At 32.7% G+C, this 14210-nt stretch overlaps 2 protein-coding genes and 1 pseudogene across 4 annotated transcripts; 1 reads left to right on the forward strand and 2 right to left on the reverse strand.

Moving 5' to 3' along the window:
• The first annotated feature begins 2523 nt into the window (after positions 1-2523).
• LOC104741490 (protein SPEAR4-like) lies at positions 2524-3845 on the forward strand. The gene is made up of 4 exons (XM_010462369.3): positions 2524-3039; positions 3155-3262; positions 3360-3439; positions 3535-3845. Exons 1-4 carry the CDS (start codon positions 2668-2670, stop codon positions 3638-3640), a joined length of 666 nt encoding a protein of 221 aa, XP_010460671.2. The 5' UTR covers positions 2524-2667; the 3' UTR covers positions 3641-3845.
• A 182-nt stretch (positions 3846-4027) lies between these two features.
• On the reverse strand, positions 4028-11954 carry LOC147928150 (uncharacterized). Of its 2 annotated transcripts, XM_087485834.1 has the most exons (11): positions 11537-11798; positions 11179-11238; positions 6632-7130; positions 6340-6543; positions 6181-6270; positions 5991-6098; positions 5659-5910; positions 5540-5578; positions 5152-5451; positions 4537-5055; positions 4028-4459 (listed from the first exon to the last, which is right to left on the reverse strand). In XM_087485834.1, exons 3-11 carry the CDS (start codon positions 7118-7120, stop codon positions 4184-4186), a joined length of 2277 nt encoding a protein of 758 aa, XP_087341960.1. In that variant the 5' UTR covers positions 7121-7130; positions 11179-11238; positions 11537-11798; the 3' UTR covers positions 4028-4183. The 2 variants fall into 2 exon arrangements, with proteins under 2 accessions (XP_087341960.1, XP_087341961.1); XM_087485835.1 differs by lacking the exon at positions 11179-11238 and having other exon boundaries at positions 11537-11954.
• Positions 7690-11238, reverse strand: LOC104729392 (uncharacterized; annotated as a pseudogene). Its single transcript, XR_015580656.1, has 4 exons — positions 10890-11238; positions 8204-10792; positions 8010-8115; positions 7690-7922 (listed from the first exon to the last, which is right to left on the reverse strand). The product of XR_015580656.1 is annotated as an uncharacterized LOC104729392 (transcript).
• Positions 11955-14210: the final 2256 nt, after the last annotated feature.

Here is a 14210-nt window from a genome sequence, read left to right on the forward strand (position 1 = left end):
AATTTCTATTTATGGTTTATCGAGTAACTATAACAATTTTGCATAACCTTATAGTCACTCATTTTAAATATATTATAATTTTTTTTGGATACTAAGTTTATTTATAATGATAAAAGTTATTGTCTCATTCCTTTTATATTGCACATAGATGAATATATGTTATCAATATTTCTATTTTTTAATGAATAATGACACAAAATGTTGAGAATAATTAGTTTACATACTTAGATATATATAAATAATCACATCATGATATCCTCTAATTTGTTGACATTTTTATATTTATTTATGAATATATATAAATCTATATTTATTGGGAATTAGGTTTCTTTTAATAAGTTGGAGATAATTTAGGGGTAATATACTTATTTCTATAATCAATTATAATAACTATTGAAAGCTTGTTATTTAAGTTATTATGGTAATAATACTAACATAAAAAATATCATTTTGTTTTTATATGATTACGTTGATAAGTTATATGTTTAATAAGTCATATGTTCTTTATTTTTATTTACTTTATATTAATTGATATGTTTTTAATATGTGATATTTAAATTTATGTAAGAAATGATGACATATAATTATTATTCAGTTAATTGTTCTTTTTAAATATAATGGCATGCTAATGTAATTAATTAGAAAATTTAAAATTATTTTGCTAAAAAGTGCATAGAGCTCTTTGGCAACGATATATCAGTTTTTCAAAATTGTGTTTCTTTATTAATATATAGGAGATAAATCAATAAAACACCATAGTCTCGAATTATTAATTTATAGAAGTTTTATCGTAAATCATAGTAGTAATATTAATTTCCAAAATTGTTTTATTGTGTCGGGTATCATGGGACATAATTTTGTCCGCTGAAAATGTTTGATATTAATTTTTTTTTCAAATAATGTGTTTAATGATTATTCTAAATAAGACCGATTTTATGATTATACAGCTCAGTTTTTTTTGTTTGGTATATTCACATCCGTTGTAATTTAGTATTTAGAGTTTTTTTTTTCTCAAATTTATAAAACATTAAAACATTTGATATAGATCGAATATACGTATAAACCATAAATGTGATGTTTTCGGTATCTACTACACGCATTGATGAGAAAGATTTTTTAACTACCGGTACAAAAAAAAAAGAGCAATATAGTTTGAATAATAAAAGTTAAAACAAAACGAATATTATATGTGAGATCAGAAAGATCTAGAGAAAATAAGATATTAAAAGAAAGATATATTTGTATATTCACAGGAGTAACACGTTTTAACAACTAACTAACGTCGATCAACCATTTTCGAGTTTGCAAGAGGAAATAGTTCATTACGTAAAGATGTGATTTTTGTCTGATTTTATATATCGCATCGTATCTAACAGTAAATGTGGTATATATTTTCTTATTTACTTTCTCGATTTTAAATAAAATCTTTGTCTTACACATTCTTCCTCTTAGTTGTTAGATACGCCCAAAATTCAAAGTTGGCTAAATTGATGTGTAATCTTTAAGATATATATTAATTTGTGTTCTTGATGAACTAATTAGTTATCTTATGACAAAAAGAACCAATTAATTACATGTGGTCAAATATTGTGTGACATATATAAGTACAAATTAACAAGTAGGAAGATTTGTTTCCTCTTTTCTTTTTCCTTTGTTTATAATCTAATTCTACATGATAATTTTTCTAGTATGTCAACTTCCCATATTAGTTTTCCCATTTTTATATTGTACGAATTCAACATATCTCTCTGTTCGCTGCATTTTTCTTAGACCTTAAAAAATAGAGATTACATAATTACTACTTTCCTAAGTTCTTACGTTTGACCGAATCTTTCTGTTCTTCTTTTTTGTTTTTCAAATTAGATATTGAACCTATTAGGATGACCAAAATAGTTTTGCCATGTAGGTAATTCACAAATCACAACGTGTACCGATGTAAGTGCACCCGTGGCAAACAAATCTGATTAGTAGTAAAAACTAAGGGGAAAAAAATATGAAATCTATATTGCTTAATAATATACATTTTTCCCATAAATCCGAAAATTTTACAAACTCATAATTGCAAACATATATTTTAATCAGATAAGAATAAAATGAAACCAGATTTTTAATATAATCCAAATTACATATAAAGTTAGGAAGAATAATTCTGAATTTAAATTAAAATGTGGGTTTATTCAGATAATTCCTAATTAAATTCTTGAAAATAAAAGCAAAGAAATTATTCAAATTACATATTTGTTTATTCTATTTTAGTATCCTCCAATGAGAGAATCACGGAAATAAAAAAATGAATCTCTCTATCTACACTATATCTTCCAGGTGGTTCATAATACTTTCATACCATGGAAAGAAGAATAAAGAGAGAGAGAGATCTTAAGAGTCCTAAAAACATGGGAGTTTTTTTTTTGATAAAAAATTCGTAAAATCCCCAGAACTTTTCTCACTACGCAAGAAGAGCCGATTTTTTCTCAGATTTACTTTCCTTCAATCTCTCCATTTTTTTTTTATTAATGACTTTTATTTCTTTCTCCTTTTGCCACATATTTGTTCTCCCTTCACTTTTTTTCTCTTCTTCACCATTATAAATTGCTCTCTCCTCTCTCTTCTTTTGTAGACCAAGAGATCAAAAACTAAGTACTAGAGAGCATCAAAAAACACATCGAGATGTGTAGTAAGACGAATAGTGCGAGTTATCGAAACAGAGATGACGATGATTACTCTGTCTTGTGTCCCAAGAAACAGAAGCATAATAATAATGGAAATGGAGGAGGAAGAAGAAAAGTCCCACGAAGAGGGCCTGGTGTCGCTGAACTCGAGAAGATCCGTCTCGAGGAACAACACATCTCTACAAACGTACAATTTCCTCTTCCTACTCCTCTTCTTCCGCTGGAGAAATCTCCGGCCATCATCGATAAAACCGGTCCAGTTTACCCTTTCTCGTCTTATTTCACGACCGGATCTTTCCCTAATGATTTGATCCCTCCCGCTCCAGTCTTTCAGAGGAAGCATGATTCGTCTCTTCATTATCTTCCTCCGGTAAATAATCAAAAGAACATATTCATAGTTTTTTAATTTTACAGTTTTTTTTTTTGTGATATATACGGATTTGTGTTTATTGTTTGTATATATGTGTGTGTGTGTGTGTTTACAGATGAATCTACCGAATCAAGGATCTGGAGGATTTTATCAGTTTATAGAGCCCCCTTTAAACCAAACTCCTTGTCTTGACAATGTCACTCAATTTCTAGGCGAAGAAAAGGTTAATCATTTTTTTTGGTGTTATATCCATCCTTAAATAAAATCAAAGTAATCAATTCATTGATTCTTAATAATCTATTTTGATTATTATTTAGCAGAACCTTGCTGCGAAAAGGCCATGGCATTTTATGGCAGAGACTGGGAAATGTAGTGTTGGACCGACCATAACTATCTCAAGGTTTTTTTTTTTTTTTAGGTTTAACCAGTTTCTTTAGTTATATTATATGTATTAAAACGTTCAAGTTTGTTTATTTGACATTTTATGACTTTCAGGGATGGTAAACAAATCAAATCACTAGACCTAAGATCACTACAACAAATATGCACATTGTTAACCAGAGAAAAACGCTATCATAGGTCTTTGATAGCGTTTTCATGAGCGCTGTTTTAGGGCACTGTTATTATATGTACCCCATATACAATAGCACTTATTACGTATGCTATGTTATAAAAATATAACATAGCTTTAAGAAATTGCTATATTATCAAGATCATAATTTTGAAAAAATTTATACAACATTTGTTTTTTCGTGCTATGTTATAGTTTTATAGCATAGCTCTAATAAACTGCTGTATTATCAAGATTATAATTTTGCAAAAATTTATACAATATTTAATTTTTCGTGCTATGTTATACATATCTAATATAGCTGTTGCGAAATGCTGTTTTATCTTGTTTACTGTGCTATGGTATATTCTTTTATCATAACGTTTACCTGTACTTTTATAGCATTTTCTGATATGTGATTATAGCACACATAACCTGTTTTATAAAATCTCATAAAATCTGATTAATAAACGTCTCAGATCCAAAATACATAACAAAAGTCTCAAGAACATCAGTTTACCATCAAAGTCTCAAGAACATCCAAAATAAACAAGCAATCTCAAGTACTTAACATTACACAATAAAACCATCAGTTTAAGACATAATGACCTTGTTCTCTGGCCAAGCAATGCAGGAGCTAAGTGCATCTTCAATAATCTCTATTTCATCGGATGGCCTCCAAACTTTTACATTTTTCACCTTCACAACATCTATCCACACTTTAACTGCATTAGAACCCAAGCGAGTAAAGTGAACCTTATGTTCTGGATCATTTGTTCCCCATCGTCCTTCAGCCACAACCCTATTCTTTTCAGTTAAATCCATCAACTTGCACTTCTTATTCTCCTTGGAAATAACTTTATTAATGCGCTGCCATGTTTACAATATAAACCATCAGTCATCATATAATTAACAAAAACAACTTCATAACATATGAAAACACTTACTGGAGACTTCCTGAGAGGAGACTGTGATGGTAAAGTATTCTTTATTGGTGATATTGGACCCGTTGCATCATCAACAGGAGACTCAGAACCAGATGCAGACTTAGAAGACATAGATGCAGATTTGGCCTGCGATGCAGCCTTTGAAGCTGTTGCTGAAGTTTTGGACTCTGTAGCAGACTTAGAAGCTGTGGCTGCAGACTTGGCCTTTGATGCAGACAAAGAAGCATGTGATGTAGCATTCTGACCAGTTGGAGTTGAGGGATTTTCAAAATCAACCTTACTCAGGGGCCAAGATACGTAAGCCATCAAACAGTCCTCAAGAAATGACATTTCAGCTGTAGGTCTCCATAGTGATGTATCAGGCTGCTTTACTGAATCCACAAATACTTTAACTGCTTTTGGTCCAAGAGGAATTCCGTTAACCAACGCACTTGGTTCTTGTGTCTCCCAACGCCCCTCAGCAACAATGACGTCACCCTTAGACAAATCCAATAGTTTACATTTGTTTCCTTGTATACCCTGTTAAACACAATCAGTAAACAAATCCAATATAATTAATTAGCATTATAGACAGGGGTAATACATTGCTAACACATTGCTAGAAATTATAAATACCATAGGGGCAATGTCTTCCATTTGGATGTTGTTGTCTACCAGTCTACACTTATCAGTTGGCCATGCGATTATATGTCCAACAGCTTCTTTCATATGAAAGATCTTTTGTGCAGGTCTCCATAGAAATGCATCTGGTTTATATGCAGCTTCAACTAACACTTTGAGATCATAAGGGCCAAGACGACAGTCATTCACTATGTCATCCGGATCAGAAGAAAGAATCCGACCCTCACCAACATTTTCATCAATGTCAGACCAATCAACAAACACACACTTAGGATGTGCTCTTTTGTTTACACTCTGCAACAATTTCATGAGCAACTAAGAATCATAAACGACACTAAGAAGAATCACTTAGCTGATATGAAAAGAAGTAAGAATATGTTACTCTTGCAGCTGAGTTTTCATCCATTTCAGCTTCTGGTCTCTGTAACATAAACAAAAATAACATCAATTTATATTACTCTAACTGGCTGATGAATAGTAGAGAACTCTTAAGTATCTAACCTGATTCTTGATTCTGCCAAGTTCACTTTCCAAGGCATTGACCTGTTTTACTAATTTTACTTGCCGCTCTTCCATTTCAGCCATACACTTGCTCTGCATTTGTAAACAAGCTAATTTGGTCTTACTCATGCCTCTACCCATTGCCCTCAGCCTACCAGAATTGTCAGGTCCTAAAAGCTTGGCGAGGTGATCTTCATCTGGATTTGTTAAAAATGCTGGAGCATCACTTCCACCAATTTCAGCTGCTTTTTGCTGAAAAACATAAAGACAGTTTCAGGTTTTACTAGTCGATAACACACTATTTACTGGTGTACAACTCTATTCAGACTTACAATCAAATCAGCTGCATTCGTATCTACTGGTGTACCATCCTTTTTGGTGCGAGACTTGATCCAAACATCTAGTCTTGTCACGCTGGAAGGATCTTCACTTTCAGCTTTCTGTTCCAGAAAACAAAATTTCAGTAACAGTACAAGCACTATGTATAATAATAAACAACATAGTTGTAGTATATATGCTTGCCATTTCTTCTGTTAGTCTGCTGATCCCTTTACGACTAGTGGTGTGAGGTATCTGATTCTTTCTTTTTGCTTTATATTTCTCACTCACGGCCTAATAATGAAACATGTTAATTACTAATCACCAATCAACTACTAAACAATTATAATCACAAGTAATTACCTTAAATGCAGCACTAGTTTTGAGTTTGACAAATTTTTGCCAATCAACAGGACCAATATTTGGTGGTCTCAAATTCATCCTCTCTTGGTTATTTGCAGCCAAATTTATAGCCTTCACCGTGACAGACTTGTGTGATCGCCACAAATGTCCCATCTGGTGAATCACAGATATCCTTTGCCAATCTTCATCAAGCTCAAACCTTGCCTGCATTCACTTACACTCACACCATAACTATAAAAGTAAACATGTTCAATTGAGAGACTTTTTAAAAACAAAAAAAAATTCTTGTTACCTGAACAGATCTCCAGAGAAGTGTTTTAAGATCTGGACTCACTTTCTTCCAGTTAGGTATGTTGATAGGGATGTGTTCTCGCATCAATGTCCCTACATATGATGCCAACTTGACTGACCCTGGACCAACCGCTACTCCAAGTACATTGTAATCAACTTTCACTCTAACAGATGGATCCTTGGCTAGGTTTTTCATCTTTGTTGGTCCTCGTTTTCTTTTACGCGTAGCAGGCTGCTCATGTTCTTCAGACAACACAAACTCTCCTACTGGTTCTTCTGGTTGCTGTTGAGTTTGTGGTTCTTCGGAATGATGCTCCTCTTCCTCCACATGCTGTTCTGTTGCTACAGGTTGGGCCTCCACATGCTGTTCTGTTGCTACAGGTTGGGCCTCCACAGTACAAATAAACTCAGGTTCGTCATCATCCTTAGACTTTCTCTTTCTTTTTCCTCCACCCTTCTTCCCTCCAACCTTCTTTTTAGTTCCACCCATTTTAATTCACCTGCGTAAACAGAAAATTAATCACTTAGAACAGAAACTTAATCACGTAGAACTTATATAATAGAATACATCATAAAATCTACAACATTCAACAAACATCAACCATAAACAAAAACATATATATATATATATATATATATATATATATATATATATATATATATATATATATAAATGAATCAAGAATCTACTCTTGCACATATATGCCTTCACAATCAGATCTAGCATATTCAGCTTCATCCATTTCAGTATCCATGTCAACATCTACTGGCAATGGACCAATTATATCTGCATTTCCAGACTGAACATCTTCTTTACTATATCTTCTTGAAGCACCTCTCATAACAACAGACCAACTTGATCCATCTTCACTTGAATAAAATACTTGCTTTGCTTGAGATGCTAGAATATACGGATCCTTCTGAAAGCTTACTTGGCTCTGATTTAAGTTAACAAGTGTGAACCCATCTTCCACTTTAACTCCATTACCTTTTACTGCCCAGTTACATCTAAATATCGGCACATAGAACACATGGTAGTCCAACAATATGATGTCAGTAATTCTCCCATAATATGACACCAAATCAACTACTTGTGAAGTATCCTTAGCACTAGATCTACACATAGCCGTTGCCTCATAATAAACACCACTGTTCTGACTCTGCCTTTCAAGTGAGTATGTGTGAAAACGTTGTCCATTAACTATATAACCAGTATAGGACCTTGCAGTACACCGTGGACCATATGCTAGCCATTTAACTATGTCTTCATGTCCATCAGAAGTAATAGATATCTACAAAATTAAACAGACTAATCAAAATTATGAATGAGTCTACTATAGATTTATAAACAGACTCATCAAATTCATAACTTTACTCACCTGTCCTTTTAACCAAGCAGCAAAATTCTTAGAATGCATAGACCATAAATATGTTGCATCACGTCTACACCTTGGATTTGAGTCTTGTAGATATTGCAAATGCATACTACCAAATCATAAATACGAAAAGAAACTATCAGCAGCATAATTTTGACCTTATAATTTATAAGGAATGAAATACACAAGTAACTTACTCCACATAATGATCAAAGGCAGCTGTATTTTGAATGACAACAAGATGGGCTATATTCTTCTCCATTTCAGTAAGAGTGAATGACGTTCCTGCTGATATTGGACGACCTTCTAATATAGAGCTGTTCACATACTCTACATTCCTCTCAGGTTTTTCTTCTACATTGGTTGTCTTTTTCAGAAACTCATTACAAAACAGCATGCTTTCTTCTGCAAGATATGACTCTGCTATACAACCCTCTGGTCTTGCAGGATTTCTTACAAAATCTTTTAGAACTTTCATATACCTCTCAAATGGGTACATCCACCTAAAATGCACAGGTCCTCCTAGTCTAGCTTCTCTTCCTAGATGAACAGTCAAGTGTACCATGATATCAAAGAAGGTTGGAGGGAAAAACCTTTCAAACATACAAAGCGTTTCTACAATTTCAGCTTCCAATACTGTAATAACCTCAATATCAATAACTCTCTGACACAAATGATTGAAGAATGCGCATAGCCGTAGTATTGCTGTTCTAGGACCTTTTGGTAACAATCCTCTAAGTGCAACCGGGAGAAGCTGTTGCATCAAGACATGATAATCATGTGATTTCAGACCTCCTACCTTACACTCTTCTACTGAAACTCCTCTTGAAATATTAGAACAGTATCCATCTGGACCTTTAAAATGAAATAGTCGTTTGCAAAAAATCTTCTTCTCATTCTTGGACAAAGACCAAGGTGCTGCTGGAAGATATGTTCTCTTTCCTTTTGTGGTAGGATGCAACTCTTTTCTTAGACCAAGATGTTGAAGATCCTTACGAGCATTAAGACCATCCTTAGATTTTCCACAATGCAACAATGTGGATACAATGCTGTGAGTCACATTCTTTTCTATGTGCATTACATCCAAATTATGCCGTACTGGTAGATCCTCCCAATAAGGCAGAGTAAATAAAATGGATCTTTTCTTCCACCTTGATAACTCATCTTCATCTACTTCTACTTCCTCATCTTCATCGGATTCACTTTCATCATCATCACTGTCAAACACTGGTTCTTTATAGACAGTTCTCTTTCTCTTCATCCCAGCCTTTTTCACATTTCCGAAATCATTTTGGAAGTTTTTCAGATTCTGATGAACTTCATGACCAGTTAAAATTCTTGACTTTCTCCTATGCTCAACTTTTCCATCAAACCAAGTCTTCTTTTCCCTATATCTGTGTGTTGGAGCCAAACCTTTTCTATGACACATGTAGACATGTTTCCTGCTAAACTTCAACCACATACTATCAGTATTTTTCCCACACATAGGACATCCCATTTTACCTTTTACTTTACAACCAGCAAGATTTCCATACGCAGGAAAATCACTAATGGTCCAGAGAAGCATTGCCTTTAGAGTAAATGTACTTTTACTAAAAGCATCATACGTTAGCTCTCCATTCTTCCACAGATGATTCAAATCCTCAATAAGAGGTTCTAGGTAGACATCAATATTATTACCTGGTTGTTGTGGACCAGGAATCAATAATGTCAACATTATATTCTCCTTCTTCATACAAAGGTGAGGAGGCAAATTGTAGTTTACCAATAGCACAGGCCAGCTACTATAATTACTATTCTTCATGTTGAATGGATTAAATCCATCTGTGGACAGCCCAAGCCGTATGTTCCTTTCTTCAGCTGCAAATGAAGGATACTTCTCATTCATCTGAGCCCATGTAACAGAATCTACTGGATGTCGAAGTTTTCCATCAGTGCTCTTGTTAGTGTAATGCCACCGTAAGTCCTTAGCCATGTCCTCTGATCTGAACATTCTCTTCAGCCTTGGTATAATTGGAAAATATCTTAATACTTTCTGTGGGACACCTTTCTTTACCTCATTAGTCCGCTTATTAGTCTTCCACCGTGAAGCATTACATTTGGGACATTTATCAAGCTTCTTTAACTTCTTTCTGAAGAGGCAGCAATCATTAACACATGCGTCGATCTTTTCATATCCCATATGAAAGCTCTTTAAAAATTTCTTGACATCATACAATGATGTGTGAAAGACATTACCATCTGGCAACATGCTTGGCAATGTCTGAAGCAGTTCATTGAAGCTCTTATCCGACCAGCCATTATGTGTCTTAATCCTAAACAAAGTCACAATAGCCGATAACTTGCTGTGGTTTGAACAGCTAGGGTATAGTGGGGTTTCAGCATCCCGGATCTTTGCAAGGAACTCATCCTCTTGTTGGTCCTCACCCTCTGCAATCTCACTTAAGTCGCCCACAGGTTGGTCAGCTAAGTCACCTCTAAAAGCCAACTCTTGATCAAAAAATTCAGCAGCTTTATATAACTCAAAAACTTCCTCATTCCACTGAGTTGGTTTACTTTGAAATTCATCTACTGACTTCACATCTCCATGATGATACCAATCACTATGCACCTTGTATGCCTCATCCATCCCTCTTATTACAAGATGCTCAACCACAACACTGTTTAACTGTCGTACTACATTACGACAGTCTTTACAAGGACATATTATCATTTCTATGTCACCTAAAGCCGCAGACACATCCCTTACAAATTTCCAAGCTCCACTTTTATAACCAGGATCAGCTCTTCAATGGATAATTAAAGAAAAAAATCATAACTAAAAGAACATCTTAAAGTATCCAAACCCAAAATAAAACCTAATTATGAAATATAATTCCTTACCTGCATAGATGCACCCATGCCTTGTCCAACATTATATGTTATAATATAAATTTTAACCTTTATAGATAAAATAGAGATACATATTATACAAAGCTCACATTAAGCAACAATTCAGACAATACTGCACTACTTCAGACACATACAGATGCTCTTAAACCAATATCTAACTGTGTAAAATCTCACTAATCTAATCACTATTTATACGAATCAGACTCAAAGGACAAAACATAGCAATCACCAATATTCGTGTGTAATAATAATGTTTAACTATTGGTTGAGTGATACTAACCTGTTGTGTGAGTACAGAGAAATGAGAAGCTTCAGTTCCCCAACATTTCAATCACCAACACTTGGGAAAAAAAAAAAATCGTTCAGTTTATGAAGGCGCAAATACTCAAATCCAAAAGCTATTTTTGAGTCAAATCTGTAAATAATCGAACCCTAACAAAACAGATGGATTCGAAACTCCACATTCTCAAAATCTGTAAATAATCGAACCCTAAAAAACAGATAACGAAATAAATCTAGATAAATCGAACCCTAACAAAACAGATAACTAAATCTGACCCTTATCGAAATCAAAAGCTGTTTGAAATCACAAATAATCGAAACAAATAACGAAATTAGGAGGAAGAAGAAAGACATGCCTCAAAAATGGATTCGAGCTATCAATTGCGATGGATATGGAGATTTAGGGCGAAATTGGGGCTTTTCACAAACGGCGAAATTGGGGCTTTTCACAAACGGCGATAAAACTGAAGAATTGATAAGAAATTTAGAAGAATTTGAGCACACACAGAGAATTTAGAAGAAGAAATCTTCTTAGGTTGAGCTTAGGTTGTAACGAGAGAGAGAGAGAGAGTGTGTCGAGTTTTTGGGTTTTTTTTTTATTTGGCGATTAAGTGAATAATTTCACTAAGTATTGGCGGACAAAAGTCACTTTTGTTTCCCGCTACATAATTTTCCTATCATAGCGTTAATAAGATGCTATTAAAAAGTAAGCGAAAAAAAATCTCATCTTTCATAGCAGTGACGGAAAATGAGCTATATCCGTCTGCTATCAATGTACATATTTGTTGTAGTGGATTGAAAAATCATATTCAAGATTCCGGAACCACAATTAGAAATCCAATCACCATTGATTCATCTTCTCCGACAACTCCTCCTTTACCGATTTTCCCAAATGCTTCATTCGATCTCCCTCGCTTTTTACAGGTAATGTATAGTTTCTATGAGTTTCTACCAGTTTGGTTGATCAATTCTAGTTTCATTTTCATCTTTTTGTTTTTTTATAGAATGAACAGAAAGAAGTGGTTGATCATGAAATCGTACCACGAACGAGGGGTGCAAATTTTCCGATAAATAGAAAACCGTTCTACAGCTTCTTGCCCTCGAATGACCAGAGTATTCGCGACCAAGATCGATCCTTCGGTTTGAGATCCGAGAGAGATGATTCAGTTACTGATCACGGCATTGATCTTCGCCTTAAGTTATAAGAAAATGATTTTCTAAGCAAAATTTTTTAAATTTTGAATCTTTGTGTCATCAGTTTGTAGTTTCAATCGGATATATATAACAAAGAATTTTCTTAGTTCTCTTTAACAAGAAAAACATGATGAGGGTGAAACAAACATACTTTAACCATGGCCACTTCACCTTCAAGAATAATAATTAAAGACAATAACTAAAGACAGTTAGTGTGAGGCGTAATTAATTAGCTTCAAAAAAATCAAATCCTTTATATTATTTTCTCCAAAATCTCATAAAATTAACTTAGCACATGAATAACAAAATAAGTATTGAAAATTTTAAGAGATTGGGATAGTTCTTATAATGTCTTGGTCAAACACAATTATTTATTTGTCCAATAAAGAAAAAGAAAAAAAGAAAGTCATACACAACAATTTTTGGATTTTTCTGTTTGTGATAAAATTTCCAATTAATTTAAAATCAACGATTATACAAATTAAAGATAACTTTGCATGTTATGAGAAGTGTTAAGTAGTTGATTATGTTATCAGTTATATTTTGGATATCAAATTGTATCTCATAACTCAATTATAAATATATTTCCATATAAATCAAAGAAGTAATATTAATTTCCGTAATTGTTTTATTGTGTCAGCTAAAATAATCGATATCAAAAATCTTGTCAGCTAAAATAATCGATATCAAAAAAATTTGGAATAAAAAATTTGAATGACAATTTTGTTTACATATTGTGCTACCAAACAACTTCTTATATTATTGGTTTTTTGCATTTCGAATTTTGAATTTTCTTAAAGTTAGAAAACTTAAAACACTTGATAATAGATCAAATCGAAATAAATATAAAACAGAAATGTTAATTAAAATAGTTTGAATAATAAAAATTGAAATTAAAAAATATAATATAAAATCTGAAAAAGATATAGAAAAATAATCTAGATAAAGAAAATATATATATTACGAAACAACTCATTTTGAATATGGTTGATCATTTTTCTCTTTGCAAAAACTGATAAAGAATCCATTATTTAAAGATGTGTTTTGTTGTAGTATCCAAATATCTAACAGTAATTAAATAAGTATATTTTTTATTCACTTTTTCTATTTTAATCGTATATTCTTCTTCACGTAAAATGTAATATTATTTTGTAATTTTCACAAACTAGTTAATTACTTTAAAGAGGTTTGCATTTTGTGTGCAAACTCATCACGCTTAAGGTAAGTTTGATTTTTGATTTTGGTTTGTTTTGCTTTAATATCTCAAGACATCAGTCATCTTCGAGCTGTCATTAAGAGCAAACAAATTCCTCCCGAATACATATCTTTGCCTAATCAAACCAAATTACTATACTTAATAACCTAAACACACTATATAATGATTAATAACAAATTAATACGTAAGTTAGATATGTTGATATTGATTGGTTATTCATTTTTGAAAATTAATAATATATTTTCGTTTTTATAATTTAGTTAAATTGCATAAATTCATATTTGACATTTTTACATTTAATATATATTATTAATTTTTTCTTTTTTTCCCAGCGTTTTCAGATTATTTTCTAAACAATTTTCATCGCAGCGGTGAGCACGGTTAGAACGTAATCTCACCCTCGAAACGATGACGTTGCTTAATCATCACAAAACGCTATTATTAATTTGTTCTTTAAAACCTATTTTTCTAGTAGCATTTTTAAAACAATTTATTACCTTTAATTACTAAGATGGTTTTTATATTGTACTTCCAAATTAATAAAGAGGAGATTTAAAAAACAGGAAAGGTGCACGTCTCTAATTGTTATTACTTATTAGCATGTTATTACTATACAGGTT

Source organism: Camelina sativa, chromosome 14 (assembly GCF_030686135.1).
Source record: "Camelina sativa cultivar CO46 ecotype springtype chromosome 14, ASM3068613v1".
Lineage (NCBI taxonomy): Eukaryota > Viridiplantae > Streptophyta > Magnoliopsida > Brassicales > Brassicaceae > Camelina > Camelina sativa.

Excerpts from the sequence above, each read along its gene's own strand:
- LOC104741490 (XM_010462369.3), top strand. The coding sequence starts at position 2,668 with ATGTGTAGTAAGACGAATAGTGCGAGTTATCGAAACAGAGATGACGAT. Across the intron at positions 3,040-3,154 it reads CTCTTCATTATCTTCCTCCG|ATGAATCTACCGAATCAAGG; the intron begins GTAAATAATCAA and ends GTGTGTTTACAG. Across the intron at positions 3,440-3,534 it reads CCGACCATAACTATCTCAAG|GGATGGTAAACAAATCAAAT; the intron begins GTTTTTTTTTTT and ends TATGACTTTCAG.
- LOC147928150 (XM_087485835.1), bottom strand. The coding sequence starts at position 7,120 with ATGGGTGGAACTAAAAAGAAGGTTGGAGGGAAGAAGGGTGGAGGAAAA. Across the intron at positions 6,544-6,631 it reads TTCTCTGGAGATCTGTTCAG|GCAAGGTTTGAGCTTGATGA; the intron begins GTAACAAGAATT and ends AAGTGAATGCAG. Across the intron at positions 4,460-4,536 it reads CTCCTCTCAGGAAGTCTCCA|CGCATTAATAAAGTTATTTC; the intron begins GTAAGTGTTTTC and ends TAAACATGGCAG.